At 53.2% G+C, this 15503-nt stretch overlaps 1 protein-coding gene across 1 annotated transcript in view; it reads right to left on the bottom strand.

Annotated features, from left to right (window-relative positions):
- Window positions 1-5661: 5661 nt before the first annotated feature.
- The window catches only part of NKD1 (NKD inhibitor of WNT signaling pathway 1), an 86204-nt gene continuing 76362 nt past the window's right edge, over window positions 5662-15503 (bottom strand). Inside the window, exons 7-10 of the mRNA XM_060131566.1 lie at window positions 10285-10432; window positions 9686-9770; window positions 8237-8364; window positions 5662-7219 (exon numbers count right to left, since the gene is read on the bottom strand). Coding sequence (XP_059987549.1) covers window positions 6627-7219; window positions 8237-8364; window positions 9686-9770; window positions 10285-10432 — 954 coding nt within the window. The 3' untranslated portion in view covers window positions 5662-6626. The remainder of the gene's footprint in view (window positions 7220-8236; window positions 8365-9685; window positions 9771-10284; window positions 10433-15503) is intronic.

Raw genomic sequence — 15503 nt, 5'->3', positions numbered from 1 at the left:
GTGAATGAAGGGGAGCGGCAGGGCACCATTTGGCTGCCGCTGGGGCCTCGAGCCAGACCAGCAGCCCCATCTCCCAGACCTTCCTTGCACTCACATGTCCCTGGACTTGACTGGGGTGAAGGCAGAGGAGGGGTAGGACTGGTCTTTGCTAATCTTTGTCAGTGCCCACAGGTTTCTGGCAAGGGAGGGTTGAGGGACTAACAGCTTGTCTCCAGGGACAGGTGTCACACTGTGTTTAACACATTAGCGGTAACCTTGCTACGTCATTTAGCTGGACCGTAACTCGGCTTCCTCCTCTGTTTCCTCACAAGGCTCTTCTGAGGATGTCAGCAAATGCAGGCTGAACGTACAATGAGGGCTAGGTGGTTGCACGGAGCCCCCCTTCCCCAAGGCTGGCTTTGACCAGCTGCACAAGTACCTCCCCAGGGAGCAAGGGCCTCAAAGCAAGGCAGGAAGACTGGGAAGGGCCCACTGGCGTTTCCCTAGAGAGCCGAGGGACGAAGGAGAGCAGTGATCCCCGCACCAGGGCTCACCGTGGACCTGCCCCCGTTGGAGCACAGGCCTTGAGTCCCATTAAATCCGTCTCTTTGGCGCTTGTAGCTTTGAGGGGAGGGTGGTAGATTACTGAGGGCCCAGGAGGCAGGGCAGCTAGGAAAAGAACTGGGCTCACCCCGGGAGGGCTGTTACTGAAGTCTCCACCCTGTCCTCTGGCATGGTCATGGCCACTTGCCCCAACATCGTGAGGCTTTTTGGAGGTTTCTGGGGGCTGGGACAGGGGCCTGGGGAGCTCTCTCTGTCTCGCTTATACCTCAGTGTACATACTCCCTAAGGGCAGGCCACTGGGGTCCCACCCTGCTTGTGACAAGGCCCTGGGTTTCTCACACTGTGCTCTACGGGCCCAGCTGCAACATCATTTCCTGGGGTGAGAGCGTGTTCAAAGCACTGATCCCTGCGCCCACCCCCAGGCCCATGGAATCTCAGTCTCTGGGGGTGGGCCTGAGTCTCTGCATTTGACATGCTCCCTGGGAGATTCTTATGGGCCCTGAAGTTAGGTATTGCCCTCAGAGGAGCCCTTTGAGGTCATCTGGGTTCTCAGCCTGGCCACACGGGAGCTTGGAACATCCTGGTGCCCAGGCCAGGGAATCAGCACCATCAGAGGTGGGACCCGGGCACCGGTATTTTAAAAAGCTCCCCGGGTGACTCTGAAGCACTCGTAGGATGAGAATTACTGGTTGTGCGCATTCCATCCCGCCCACCCCCAGCTCCCACCCGCAGGCTGTCCTATGGCAAAGTCAAGTCTGGAGGGTCTCTATCGAGGTGGAGATCCTCTTGTCTCTGTCAGGCTCACGGACCGGATGCATCACAATTCTACTTTACGGAGAGAACGTGGAGGGGAGAGGAAACCCCTTGTGGGGGCAGGGGGGTGCTCGGTGGGAGACGGGGAGTCTAGGCCAGCCTCCGCTACTTCCTCCCCTTCTGAGGTCACCTTCTGCTGCTAGGAGATGGACCTCACTCCCATCCCCCCTTCTCATGCTAAAGGAAGATGCTGGGTGCAGAAAACCCTTGGCAGAGACATGCATTAACCAGTAAAGTTATTCCCCCGAGAAGAGGGGTCAGGTTCAAAGGTCTGTTGGTTTGGGAGAAGGTGACAAGACCAAGAGCCAGATCAGAGCCCCCACATAAGAGGCGTGACTGTAGGAAGTGATGAAGCCTTAATGACTGGAGAGGGTGCCCTTGTACAGCATTTAGGAGTCAATACACAGCTTTTAGGGGCTATAAGGCATCTGGCTGAACCGCCTGTATTGGTTCTGCAAAACACAGCCATGCACACGTAGGGAGCAGGGGTGAGGCTGGGGTTACACCCATGGGCCTTGGGGAGCAAAGGCAGGGGCTGGGAGGGCAGATTCTGGGGCTGGCTGGACCAGGGGCGAGGCCGCCTTGGGGTCTTTGGGGCCTGCAGTCTCCTGTACATGCTGGTGAAGCCCTACCTTCAGTGAGGAGGTGAGGACGGTAGCGGTGGGATGCCACAGCCCTCCAGCACCGAGCACAGCTCCGGGGCCCCCTTTCATTCCCAGGAGCACTGACAGGTCTCACAGAAGCCGGGTTATTAGGGCAGGCAGGCTTCCCCTCCTCCTGTCACCTGCAAGGCTGCCTTCCTTCTGGCCCAGTAATGATTTGACATCTAAGCCCTGAGAATAAAGTGGGGCGGGGTGGGGGAGAGTGAAAGAAACTGCTCCCAGCTGTTTCCTTTGCCAAAAAGTGTAATTGGCATGGCTGGGTGTGAAGCGCACAGGCCCCCGGGGCTCCCCGATCCCCAGCGCGCCCTGGGTGATGAGAGCCTCGGCCCAGCTGGCTGCCTTAACCAGACGTCCACAGTGCCAGTGACAGATCGGCGGAACTGGGCATCCTAGCGACCAGCCAGTGCTTTGTGCAAGCGTGCGTGAGGCTGGCAGAGCCGCAAGTGAGGGAGCCCCGGTGCTCAGAGCTCAGGTCCTGGGGAAGCAGGGGCAGCTCCTGCGCAGTGGGTGTCAGATTTGCACACAAGACAAAACTCACCCCCACCAGCCTGCAGGAAAATGTGCTCAAAACCTCACCAAGAAGCATGGTTGACCGTTCGTTCGTTCCATCCTCCCTCCTTCCCTCCCTTCCTTCCCTCCCTCCTTCCCTTCCTTGCCTCCCTCCCTCCCTTCCTTGCCTCCCTCCCTCCCTCCTTCCCTCTTTCCCTCCTCTCTCCTTCCTTCTCCTCCTTTTCTCTCTTCTTCCTTAAACTTCCAATTACTTGGTACAACTTCTTTAGAGCTCATTTACAACCGATCAACATTGAAATCACGCATGCTCTTGAACTCAGCTGTTCCGCATTGGCGGTCTGTTGTCAGTGCTCTGGCCGGTGGGCACTGAGACAACCCGGGCACGAGGATGTGCCGTGGCCTAGGATGAGACCCACCTGCCTGCAGGAGGGGATGGGCAAGCCCGCGACAGCGCCTTGGACCAAGAGGGGGTTGAGCAGTTGTTAGAGAGGAGGGGGCAGAGCTCTGTGATGGATGCGGGGAGCTCTTCAAATACATTAGGTCACAGAGAAAAAGGGCCTAAGTATGAATACTACGCTACTCCTTGGGTAAAAATAAAAGGGTGTGGTGGGAAGAGGATTAAGCAGTAACTGCAGTGTTTTCTTTCTTAAAAATAGATCTGAAATAAATACTGCAAAATGTCAGCATTTGTAAAATCTGGGTGGTGAGTTTCACGGTTACATGGTTTTCTGTTTCAAACTTTGAAATATTTTTTGAAATAAAACTAGGGGTGGGGGAGAGGTGAATAAGCAGAACATGGAGCATGTTTAGGGCAGTGAAAATACTCTGTGCGATACTATAGCTGTGGATACACATCATTATACATTTGTCCAAACCCATTGAATGCATGACATCAAGTGTGAGCCCCAAGGTAAACTGTGGACTTTGGGTGATTATGATGTGTTGATACAGGTCCTTCTTTGGTAAAAAATGTACTATCTGTTGAGTGATGTTGACAATGGGGTAGGCAATGTATGCAGAGGTCAGAGGGTGTATGGGAAATTTCAGCACCTTCCTCTCAATTCTGCTGTAAATCTAAACCTGCTCTGAAAAAAATAAAGTCTTTAAAAAAAGATCAACAGAATTTAAATGGGGAGATATCTCATTTAAATGTATTTATTCTTATTAAAAAAAATGGCAGTGACACTTCCATAGTGCTCCTGTGGGCCAGGCACCGTTTTAACTCACTGAATTCTCGCAACAACCCTGTGGGGTAGGTCTCTTCTGACCCCCCCCCCCTTATAAAGGGGAAGCTGAGGCTTGAGAAGTACACAGGGCTACTAAGGGAAGGAGTCAGGATTTGCGCCAGGCAGCTGGGCACCAACATCTGTGCTCACACCACCACGCCACAGCCAAAGGGCCCCGGGAAGCTGGGGTCAGGGAAGTCAGAGGGATGTGTACTTCTTCCTGTACACCTCTGTGTACTAATTGAATATTCTACATGTGCACGTTACTACTTTTTAAAGTTAGGTAAATTCCAGGTACCAAGAAATAACAGAACCCTGACAGGTGTGGGGCTGGGAGAGATGGCAGGGACCTCCTCTCAGAGGCTTCGGAAACGCTCTCAGCCCACCAGGCCACAGAGAGGCTCCCTGCGTGGACCCGATGCCTGGCTTGTCTCCATGGTTGCAGCAGTTCCCCTGGGGCGCCATCTGCTCTGGTCTGCTCAGCACCCCTCCCCCTCTCCACAGGCTGGACGTGTGACTCCAGAGGAGCCACCGTGATTGGTCCAGGGATGGGTACCAGATCCAAGCCCAGCCAATTAGAATCCTTCCTTGGGCTTGCCCTAGTGGGAAATCCTTTTCCATCTGGTTGTGCAGCCCAAAGTGCCAGCAGTCCCCGCACCACGGCAAAGCATGTCGGGGGAGAAGTAGAAATCCAGAAAGGGAGCCATGAGAGCCAGCGAGCCTCAGCTTCATTCACGGCCTGTCCTCTCAAAGCCAGCTTCCTCCCTGCCTTCCCTGGGTTGGTTACATTCCTGCCAGTTTGAGTAGGTTCCTGACTGACAGAAGCCCATAGCCCTAAACAAGGGAAGCCCAAATCCACTGGTTCAGGGATCCTGGGAAAGACTAGAATCCCACTTCTGCCACCTGCTGTGTGGTCTCGAGAGAGTTACTCAACCTCCCTGAGCCTGTCGTGCTCCCTGAGCTTCCACCGGCTGCCTCAGGGTTGTCATAAGGATTAACCGTACTAATCCAGTCCCAGGCACACCAGTAACTAATAAAATTAATACAGCGACAACAAGTCAGCACACTATCTTCAAAAACAAACTCCTTACCAACCACGGTAAACCAACACCAGAGGCTCTGGAAAAGGGAGTGCCAGCTGGGAGACCAAGTGGCGGAAAGGCAGGCAGCTGGAGCCGTTCTTTCTTCCTGTGTCCCTCCAGATTCACCCTCCACTCTCCTCTTCCCCGGCAGAACGCCTGTGTGACCCCCATCAATAGCTCCCTCACTCTCTGGCTCCTGGTGGCTTCAGCCAACGGTGCCTCCGCAGGATACAGGCGGGCAGGAGAGTGAGGTCAGGAAGCCATTTCCCTGTAGGGTCCTCAGAGGCTGGCTGCATCCTTCCAGTGAAGGTCGCGGCTCCTTCAGGTGTCCCCACCCCTCTGTGTCTGCGGAGGATGACTCTCTCCCACGCCCTCCACTCCAGGGGCGGGAGTGGTACCACAGTGCCGGCGCACGATCTTTCAGGAGGCTTTGCCCACACTATGTAAATATTCCCTTTATTAAGCTCGCCCCATTACCCAATCCGAGTGTGTGTGTCATCCGTTTTTCCCGGGGTCCCTGACTAGTTGACAGGTGTCCTTTTCCTGGCCTCCCCGGGTCTCAATCAAACACAATTCTGCTCTACAGAGGACATTGCTCCAGGGTCCCAGCTCTGGCCACTGTCCCCGCTTCCCTCCACGCTTCTGTACTCCAACAGTCCTCTCCAAAACCAGCCAGATCCCGAACCTCGAGAAAGGATCCCTGATGAGAGGCAGGTGGCCACTGGCATCTAATGAACAGCGCCCCAACAGGAGGCACACAGGGTCACGTCTGGGCTCTCTCTGGATGTGTCTTGAGAAGCAAAGCACGGACTTCTGCACACCAGAAAAGGTACCTGAGAGTGTATATTTATAGAAAGATACATAGAAATGGACAGAGGGCATCTATCTACAGATACAGAAAGCTCTGTTAGAGAACCACGTAGGTATGTATATATTTGCCAATGGTAGGACACCAGGTTTCCACATCTTCGGTCACAACCAACAACACACAATTGCCCGATCTGGGAAAACCACACTTGTCTGTGTGGTTGGTTCCCTCTCCGGAGGTTTCCAAAATGAGAAGGCTGGTTTCAGGGGTAGTCTTTAAATATGGGTGTGTATCTTTCTAAAGAGAGGAGGAGGAGAGAAAAAAGAGAAATGTATTTTCATGTTGCGCACGACAGAAAAGATGGGACTGGTTTGGGGCAGAGGCGTGATCCCACTGGAAAGGTGTGAAAGATAATTCCAGAAAGGACAGCTAAGCTTTCTAGGTTGGGACATAAAAACACAACAGCTGGGAAGGTCGCGCAGTCCGCTGAAATCCCTTGTAGCACATTACAATCAGTTAAGGGCAAAATAAAATCAGAATCATACTAAGAGGTAGCAGCTGTTTATCTTCTCGGAGATTTCAAGGGTCTCTGGAAGCCGGGCCAGGGAAGGGTGTTCTCCTGGAAGAGACTGGGATGGGGCAGAGCTCTGGCCGAGGGCTTGCCCGGGGCTGGGAAGCGTGTGGAATGGCCTGCGTGGACACCGCAGCTCCGGAGCCCCAGGGAGCCTCTGCCACTACAGGCCACTTCCAAACCCAGAGTCATTTCTTGGGTAAGTTATGCAGTCCCCACGACATATAAATAAAAGTTTAGTTCTGTGTTTCCATATATCTTCTACATGGAGGCTAGCTGAATATTAGTGGAGTAACAATAATTATTAATAAACAATAATCGTCATAATAACAATAATTAATAGAATAATAATGCCTTGGGGGCAGGGGGAGGGGGGTCCTTCATATGGTGGGGCAAGGGCGGGGCGGGGCTCTAGGTCTGGTAGAAGTGGTGGTAATGGTGGTGGTGTTCGTGGTGGTGGTGATGCTCGTGTCTCTGGACCGCCTGGCCGGCCTGGCTCTCGTACACCACCACCGCGGGCAGCTCCCTGACGTGGCCCCGCCCCACGACGGTGCCGCCCACGGCTAGGGGCGCCTGCAGGCCCCGGCACCCCTGATGGCTCTCCTTGGCACGGTGCTTGTGCTTCTTGTGCCCGAGGGGCGCCAGAGTGGGGAGGAGGGCCGGGCTGGCGGCCAGGTGGGCGGATGGGGACACCGCAGGGACAGCAGGTCCCATGGGGGGTTTGCTTCTTGCCCCTCTGGCCACGTGGCCCACACCCACGCTCTTGCCCTGGGCCTTGGGGGACCTCACAAAGTGCTTGCTCCCGTCCTGGGTACCACCCCGGAGCCGCTGCTGGACCTCCGAGACCTTGGAGAATGGGGTGTCAAGAAAGTGGAAGAAGCCGGGGTCCACGCCTGGGGGCTTTCGGTGTGGGACGTGGATGGCTTCTGGCTCGTGGGAGCGAGATCGAGCGGGGTTGGAGGTGCGGGGCGGCAGTTCTGACTTCTGAGCCACTGACGGGGAGCCTAGGAACCAATTCAACAAATGTTTAATGAGCACCTACTGTGTGGTGGTGTCACACGGTGCCCTGGAAACCACTCCGCCCCCAGTTCTCCCAGGCTGACAGAGGCAGCTGCTCCTTATCAGAGCTAACCCGATGCCCCGACACCCAGCCCACTGCTCCTCCCTCTGCCTTGGAGGAAACTTTTCTGGAATGGAACTTTGCCATCTGCTAAGTGGGAAAAACTGTTTCTGTGTTAGGTCTTTAAAAATAATTAATTCTCCTTCTGAGAGCTTGGAAAGAGAGGAGACAGGGACATTGTTAAAACTGTCTAAGGTCACTGGAGCACAAAGGAAATCTACAAGCATGTTCCTTAACTTATAGAGGTAACTCAGAGAGGAATTAAACACGGGGCGGGGGCGGGGGGAAGGGGAGAAGAGCGTTGTGGGGAGTGAAATTAAGTGGACTGTGTCTTCATCTATTTTAGCAAGAGCTGAGATGTCAAGGGCTGATAAAGACAGAGCCCTGGGCTTCCCTGGTGGTGCAGTGGTTGAGAGTCCGCCTGCCGATGCAGGGGACACGGGTTCGTGCCCCGGTCCGGGAAGATCCCACATGACGCGGAGCGGCTGGGCCCGTGAGCCATGGCCGCTGAGCCTGCGCGTCCGGAGCCTGTGCTCCGCAACGGGAGAGGCCACAACAGTGAGAGGCCCGCGTACCGCAAAAAAAAAAAAAAAAAAAAAAAAAAGACAGAGCACTGTTTTGCTTAATGAAGCCCAGGGTCCTCACTGGAAGAGAGGGGTGGGTCGGGGTGCAGCACCGAAGTGTTGTTTTCATTGAATTATAAGCCCTTGGATACTACTTGATTTTGTTCAACTTTGTGCACGTTTTAATGTTTTAAATGTTTTGAATGCCATCTCCTCCAAGAAGACTCTATACTCTGTCCAGTAAAAGCTAGGTCTTCCCCCAGCCCAAGGGGGCCAGCGAACAAACATTCCCCCACCAGCCCACCTGCCCGCCCTCACCGGTGAAGGAGCTCCCTTACCAGGCCCGAACTGGGACGTGTAGTTTTCTATCCCAGCGAGATCTAAGTAGTGGTTTCTCCTCTCAATGTTCTCATCTACGCAATGGTGGTAGCAGCCGGACTGCTCCAGACGGCTGTCACCCTGGAACCTATCAGGGAAGGCAAGCGAGAGGGTGGGCCCTGGCCTCGCGGTGGGAGTGGTCCCACGAGCTCCTGGGAAGCCACCAGGACAAACCCTTCTGGACCCTCTGTTAATTTCTGTCTGGGTCTTGGGAGCAGGGGCGGGAGGGAGTGAGCACGTCGGCACTCTGTCCCTCCTCTTCCTCCCCTGCCTGGCCTCCCTGGGCCTTCCGGGAGGACGGGTTAGGGACCATGCTTTGAACAGGCCCAAAGCAAAGGAGAAGGTAACTGGTCAAAACTAAGGATGCTCCAGAGCCAGGCCATGTGTTCCTAACGTCTACCTGGCTCCCCACGGGGTGGGGAGAACAGAAGCCCCCAAGCCACTGGAGTTGAGGCTGGAACACTCCATAACCTGCCCAAAGCTCAGAATGGGCCTTCCCGGTGTGGTGTGAGGTGCAGGGAGGGGTGGGCAGGGGAGAGAGGTGACCTTTCTCCCACTGCAGGATTCTGGGCTCCCTGCCCCTCCCCTTCAAGGGCCTCTGTGATCTGCCCACACTAGCTTGCCTGCTCCCCCAGGGCAGCCCCCCCGCATCTGTAGCCAGCCTGGGCACCCCCAATTCCTAGCCCTCTCCCCACGCCATGCTGTGTCCCTGCCTGGACCACCTTCTCTCTTTCCCCTATTTGCTTCTCAAATCCCAGTCATTACCTCTCCATGTTCACAGTAGATACTGTCCCACATTACTGTTACTTTATATTACTGTTTACTCAGCACTTTTCTTTACCCAGTCTCTCTCCTTTCTTCCCTCCCTCTCCTCACTTCCTTCCTTGCAGTTAAATAACAACAGGTGAAAGATAATTGCAGCTTTACAACCCCTTATCCACAATTCTGAAATCCAAAGCACGTGAAAACAAAGATCTTCCATAACCCATGTGGCAGCCAAGCTTGCTCTAAACAGATGCGAAGGTAGCTATAGTCTTTCTCTCACTTAGCATGAATATTTATGTGTCCCTGCAGAAATATCTATGTGCTAAACCCTGGGGTGCTGTGCAGATCCCAGATAGAAATACACGGGGAGCACCTTTCTAAAACTCAACAAATGCCAAATTCCAAAACAAATCTGGCCCAAAGCATTTTGGATGAAGCAACGTGGACCTCCATTTAGCTCTTTGGACAACTGAGTTTGATTTGCGAACCTGACCTCTGAAATCACTGCCCACCCCGCTACGCCCTGCCCCCGAGGAGAATGTAGACTGCAGCCTCCTGCCTGGAATCCCTTAGAGGCAGGTCCACAGCTGGGGCTCAATCCGTGCTCAGAGGCACTGGGCCGGCTCTGCCCGCGCTCGCCCTACCTGAGAAGGGCCCGCTGCTTCTTCTCCCAGCTTCGCAGCTCCTCGGCGGGCTTGGTCTCTGCTCTGGGCCTGGTGCTCTGCAGGTCTGAGTCCCACCGGAGAAACAGCCCGGTGAGCAGCCTGTTCCTGCACCCATCGGCCTCCCGGCTCCACCCAGGCTGCCTAGCACACAGCCCTTGAAACTGGCCCACAGCAGCTTCGCAATGGTTCTGCGGGGAGGGTTCTCCCAGCCAGGACTAAATAGAGGGGTCTCGCAGCTTCCTGCCCGGCCTGATGCCTCCCCCGGACTCACCTCCTCCCCAGACTCCTTAGCTGCCTTCGAGGCCCCGCCCACCTACACTCCCCATCACAAAAGCCTTTACTGCGGCTGCTTGCCACGCCCAGGCCCACCTCCAGCGCTTTGCTTATGCAGGGCCTTCCATCTGGAATTCCTTCCCTATCCAACCTTCAAGGACCCACTCAAATCCCACCTGTCCACAGAGCAGCTCGCAGGAAAGGCCCCAGGACTCCCTCCCACTCCTCCCAGGTGGGACTCTGACCCTCCCTGAGAGCTGGGAGTGGACCGACTCCCATGGCCAGCGTGGCCCTCCAGCCCTCACCGGGGTGATTGAGAAGGACGCTCTTCTTGCTCTGGCTCCCATCGGGGGCCACGGTGAGCTTCACCCGCAGCGTCTTGCTCGACGTCGGGGAGTGGTTGACGGAGGAATCGACCACCTCGTAGATGGTGTGCAGGAGGCTGGTGATGTCCTGGATGGCAAGGGAAGCAGAGACCCACGTGCATTTAAAACAAAGGAATCGGAGGGCTTCCGGAATCTGAAAGGCCGAAGTTCCCCCTGGTTCCCCCAAAGCCCAGCCTCAGGCAAACACTAGGATGTCAGGGGTTCACAGGAAGGGGAAGCAAGAGTGAGGGAGAGGGAGAGTGAATGACCTTAGTGCACAGGAAGGGCCGTGGGCAGCGGGGTTCAGGGACACCGGGGACCTTGGAGGGACTGTGGAAGCTGCTTCAGAATACTCCCATCCCAGAGGGAAGCCTCCTGCACTGCTGGTGGGAATGTGAATTGATGCAGCCACTATGGAGAACAGTATGGAGGTTCCTTAAGAAACTACAAATAGAACTACCATATGACCCAGCAATCCCACTACTGGGCGTATACCCTGAGAAAACCATAATTCAAAAAGAGTCATGTACCACAATGTTCATTGCAGCACTATTTACAATAGTCAGGACATGGAAGCAAGCTAAGTATCCATTGACAGATGAATGGATAAAGAAGATGTGGCACATATATACAATGGAATATTACTCAGCCATAAAGAGAAACGAAATTGAGTTATTTGCGGTGAGGTGGATGGACCTAGAGTCTGTCATACAGAGTGAAGTAAGTCAGAAAGATAAACAAATACCATATGCTAACACATATATATGGAATCTAAAAAAAAAAAAAAAAGGTGAACCTAGGGGCAGGACAGGAATAAAGACACAGACGTAGAGAATGGACTTGAGGACACGGGGAGGGGGAAGGGTAAGCTGGGACAAAGTGAGAGAGTAGCATTGACATATATACACTACCAAATATAAAATAGCTAGTGAGAAGCAGCTGCATAGCACAGGGAGATCAGCTCGGTGCTTTGTGACCGCCTAGAAAGGTGGGATCAGAAGGGTGGGAGGGAGACGAAAGAGGGAGGGGATATGGGGATATATGTGTGCCTATAGCTGATTCACTTTGTTATACAGCAGAAACTAACACAACACTGTAAAGCAATTATGCTCCAATAAAGATGTTAAAAAAAAATACTATCATCCCTCAGGGGTAGAGAATTGCCCCAGGGATGCTATGGGTGGAGAGTTGCACCAGGGACGCTACCTCCTTGCACCAGGGACGCTACCTCCCCCAGACTTCCAGGCTGTACTGAAAAGCTAAGCCACCTCCCAGGCACCGGAGAACGCTCTTATGCGGGGCACTAACAGGTGAACTTGGAGGAGGGCCTCAGATACTGTGGGCGTGGGCGTCAGCAGCATCTACCTCTGGTCTGATGAGCACCTCCTGCATGAAAAATGGAAAAGTGGATGCGTCCACAAAGATAAACTATTCTGTGAGAACTTGACCAAATCTCATCTTCTCTCTGGGCCTCAGTTACCCCCTTAACCAGAACAGTGCTCTCCAATCCTGATTGGGTGACGGAGGGGGAAGCAGGTTCCCCTCACTAGGTCTCCCTTTGTTCCGGCCATCTGCTAAGGTCCTTGGTCTGAGGGGAGGGTTCCTGCTTTGAATGATGTTGGAAAACTCTGGAAAAGGTATTTCCCCTCTATAGGTCAGGCTCACAGATGGTCGATTATCTGCCCAGAGACTCTTCACGAACACAGAGAGACTCAGCCCCCTTTTGCCCCCTCACCCATAAGCCCTTGGGCAGAGGTGACACCAAGCACTGCCATGGCCATGCGGGTAGGTGGATGGATGACCAGGAATGCTGGGGCCAACTGGGGTACTGTTCCCACCCACAGGAGGTGGCAGCCACCCAGCTCAACTGACTTGTAATGTGGCAGTGCAGGCTGAGGGTCATTCCAGAGAAGCCAGAAACCCAGAATCTCTTGTTAAATCTTCAGAATCTTTGATACTGGCAACTAGGTAATTTTTTTCAACTCATTCCCCTCTGCCCCCAGCCACAGGCAGCCCCCATTTTATTTCTGTCTCTGTGAATTTGCCTACCTCTAGGAACCTCTAGGAATCATACAGCATTTGTCTTTTTGTAACTGGCTTCTTTCACGTAGCGTAATGCCCTCAAGGTTCACCCATGTTGTAGCCTGTGTCAGAATTTCCTTCCTTTTTAAGGCTGAATAATATTCCATCGTATGGATAGGTCACATTTTGCCTATCCACTCACCCATCAGTGGACACTTGGGTTGCTTCCACCTCTTGGCTATTGTGAATAATGCTGCTATGAACATGGCTGTATAAGTATCTCTTAAAGAATCTGCTTTCACGCCCTTGGGGTATACTCCCAGAAGTGGAATTTCTGGGTCAGATGGTAATTCTATATTTAATTTTTTGAGGAACCTCCGTACTATTTTCCATAGTGGTTGAACAAATTTATAAACCCATCAACAGTGCGCAAGGGTTCTGTTTTCTCCACATCCTCACCAGCACTCGTTATTTTTTTGTCCTTTTGATAACAGCCATTCTGACAGTGTGAGGTACTATCTCATTGTGGTGTTGATCTGCATTTCCCTGATAATTAGTGATGTTGAGCATCTTTTCATGTGCTTATTGTCTATCTGTGTATCTTCTTTGGAGAAATATCTAGTTAGTCTTTGCCCATTTTTTAATCGAGTTGTTTGTTTTGTTGTTGAGTTGTCGGAGCTCTTTATATATTCTAGACATTAATCCCTTCTCAGACACAGGATTTGCAGATATTTTCTCCTATTCCATAGGTTGCCTTTCACTCTGCTGATTGTGTCCTTTGATGCACAGAAGTTTTTAATTTTGATGTAGTCCAATTCATCTATTTTTGCTTTTGTTGCCTGTGCTGGGCCAGAACACCTGAGGGCTAGCCTGGGACGGTGGGGCTGCCAGGCTGAGACTTGGGCTCCAGCTACTCACTTGCTGGCTCCCTGGGGATCCCAGCTCTTCTGGCAAGGCCCACGGAGGACCCCTCTTCCCCCTTCTCTTTCCCTTGAGCTGCTCTGCACCACCATGACTGCCCACTCTTTCTCATCATCTTAGGAAGCCTGTGAAGGAGGTGTCATTATTTTACAGGTGAGGAAAGTGAGGTCCACGAACGTCATCACCTAAGCATCATATACCAGGCCTGGGGCCCTGGTGTGTGATCCCCGAGGGTTCCAGCTGATTCGGGGTCTAGGAACATGTGTGCTTTGTCTATCCCAGCTGGAATAATCAGCCCTGTTGACCGCACAGGGTCCGGAACGGAGAGGAGTAGGTACCTGTAAATACTGTACAAGTGAACACCTGAAGGATGAACAGGTTCTTTCTTCCGAGTTGGGAAGCTGTAGGCTGTGGTTGCAGGGAGGCGGGAGCGCGTCTGCCCCAGCACACAGGAACATGCATGCTGATGGTCAGAGGGTGTGGAGGGGAACCGTATTTATAGCCAGATTTGAGGAGTGGCTTTGGGGCTAAAAATAGACCCAAAGAAACACCAGGCTGGGTCTTCCCTGGACTGGAAGCCAACCTCCTTGCTGCTGGGCAGGAGAAAGAAACCAGTGAAGGCTCACCCCAGGGGCCGAGCTGGGGCACCCTCCTTGGAAAGCCTCACTTCCTTTCTATTCATCTTGTTAGCAAGGGGTAAAGGAAAGCAGAATGCAGTGTCTGCCTGCAAGATTTCTGTAAGGTCTCCGAGGTGGGGGGCAAACCCTTTTACAGTCAGCTCCTGAGGCTCCCCCTTGGCCTCTTCTGAGCTAGAAAGGAAGAGGACGGCTACCAGAGGCTGAGTCGTCTGGGCCACCGCACGTGTTAGAAGAGGGGAGAGGCCACCACGCCTCTGAGAAGCCCAGCCTGGCTGCCCCCTATTGCCACCCCAATTCAGTTCTGTTACGCAGGCTTCAAGCCTGTAATGTGTTCCCCTGTGAAGATAATGACTCCATTCCCTAGCAGGTGGGGGCAGGGGGGTGGGAAACAGGGGCTCCTCGCTATGGAAAAACAATAACCCCCAACAAAAAGCATCACAGCTGGAGGGCACTTGAGGGTCTCACCTAAACCACCCCTCATCTCCCCAGGGTCCCAAACCAGGAAGGGTCTCCACTGCTTCCCAAACACCCAGGTCCCTCTGGAGGCTTTGCCTCCCTAGAATCCATTCTCTCTTCCCCTAATAACAGCACCTTGATTTTATTTTGTAAGCCAAATCCACCCCGCCCCATTTTCAGTCTATGTGACTCACGGGTCAAATAACTTTCCCCTGACTCCAGAATGAGCACATCGACCCAGAGTTGGCCATTAAAAGCATCACAAACTTATGGCAAAAATGACTGGTTCAGGAGCAGACATGTGACTCAATCAAAGCCAGTCAGATTCGGTTCTGGAACTCCAGTTGACATTCTGAATTTGGGAGGGTTGCAAAGAGCATGGGATATAGACTGAAACTATCAGCTGTTATCTCGCTACTGCCAAGGGGAGAGCAGGCCTGATAATAAAGGAACACAGAGGAAAGAGAACCTTGAAGAACAGCTAGTCCTGAAGACCTTGAGCCTCTGGATCCAGCCATGCCTGAAGTCAGTGCCCGTGGACTGAAGTTTCAGTCACATGAGCCAATATAGTCCTCTTTTTTTTTTCTTACTGTAGTTTGTGCTGGGATTCTGTCACTGATGCCCCAAAGAGTCCTGAATGATTAAAATTCACTCACAGCTTCTTCCTCCGACCTGTTCTAACAACCCCTAAACCACAGCCTGAGGAAGAGGTGGGCTTTTTTCACCCAGGTCTCCCCTCTGGCAGCTTTTCCTGCACTATCTACAGAGAAGAAAATACTGAGCCCTGAACTGGGACAGGGAGATAAGAGAGCAAAGCTTCAATTCTCCCTGGGAACACCCTGAGGCCCTCACGTGCTGGGCGAGAGGTGGGCGTGGAGCCAGCCATGCTCAGCTCAGACCTCTCTCTATGCAGATCTGTTACAGGTAGCGCACCTGAACACCAGGGCCTCCTGGGGAGGGAGAGGATGTCAGAGAGAAACAGGACAGAAGAGGCAATAAGGAGGCAGAAGGGATGATACCAAGACCCAGGCATAAGAGAGGCAGCAACAGTCAGCAATAATTCAGATCAGATCACTCGCCAGCTTAAACCAGCCCTCCCCTGGCTTCCCTTAACACCTGGAA

Source organism: Lagenorhynchus albirostris, chromosome 19 (genome assembly GCF_949774975.1).
Source record: "Lagenorhynchus albirostris chromosome 19, mLagAlb1.1, whole genome shotgun sequence".
Taxonomy (NCBI): domain Eukaryota; kingdom Metazoa; phylum Chordata; class Mammalia; order Artiodactyla; family Delphinidae; genus Lagenorhynchus; species Lagenorhynchus albirostris.
The sequence above is the reverse complement of the archived record's forward strand: the minus strand, read 5'-3'. Positions and strand labels throughout refer to the sequence as shown.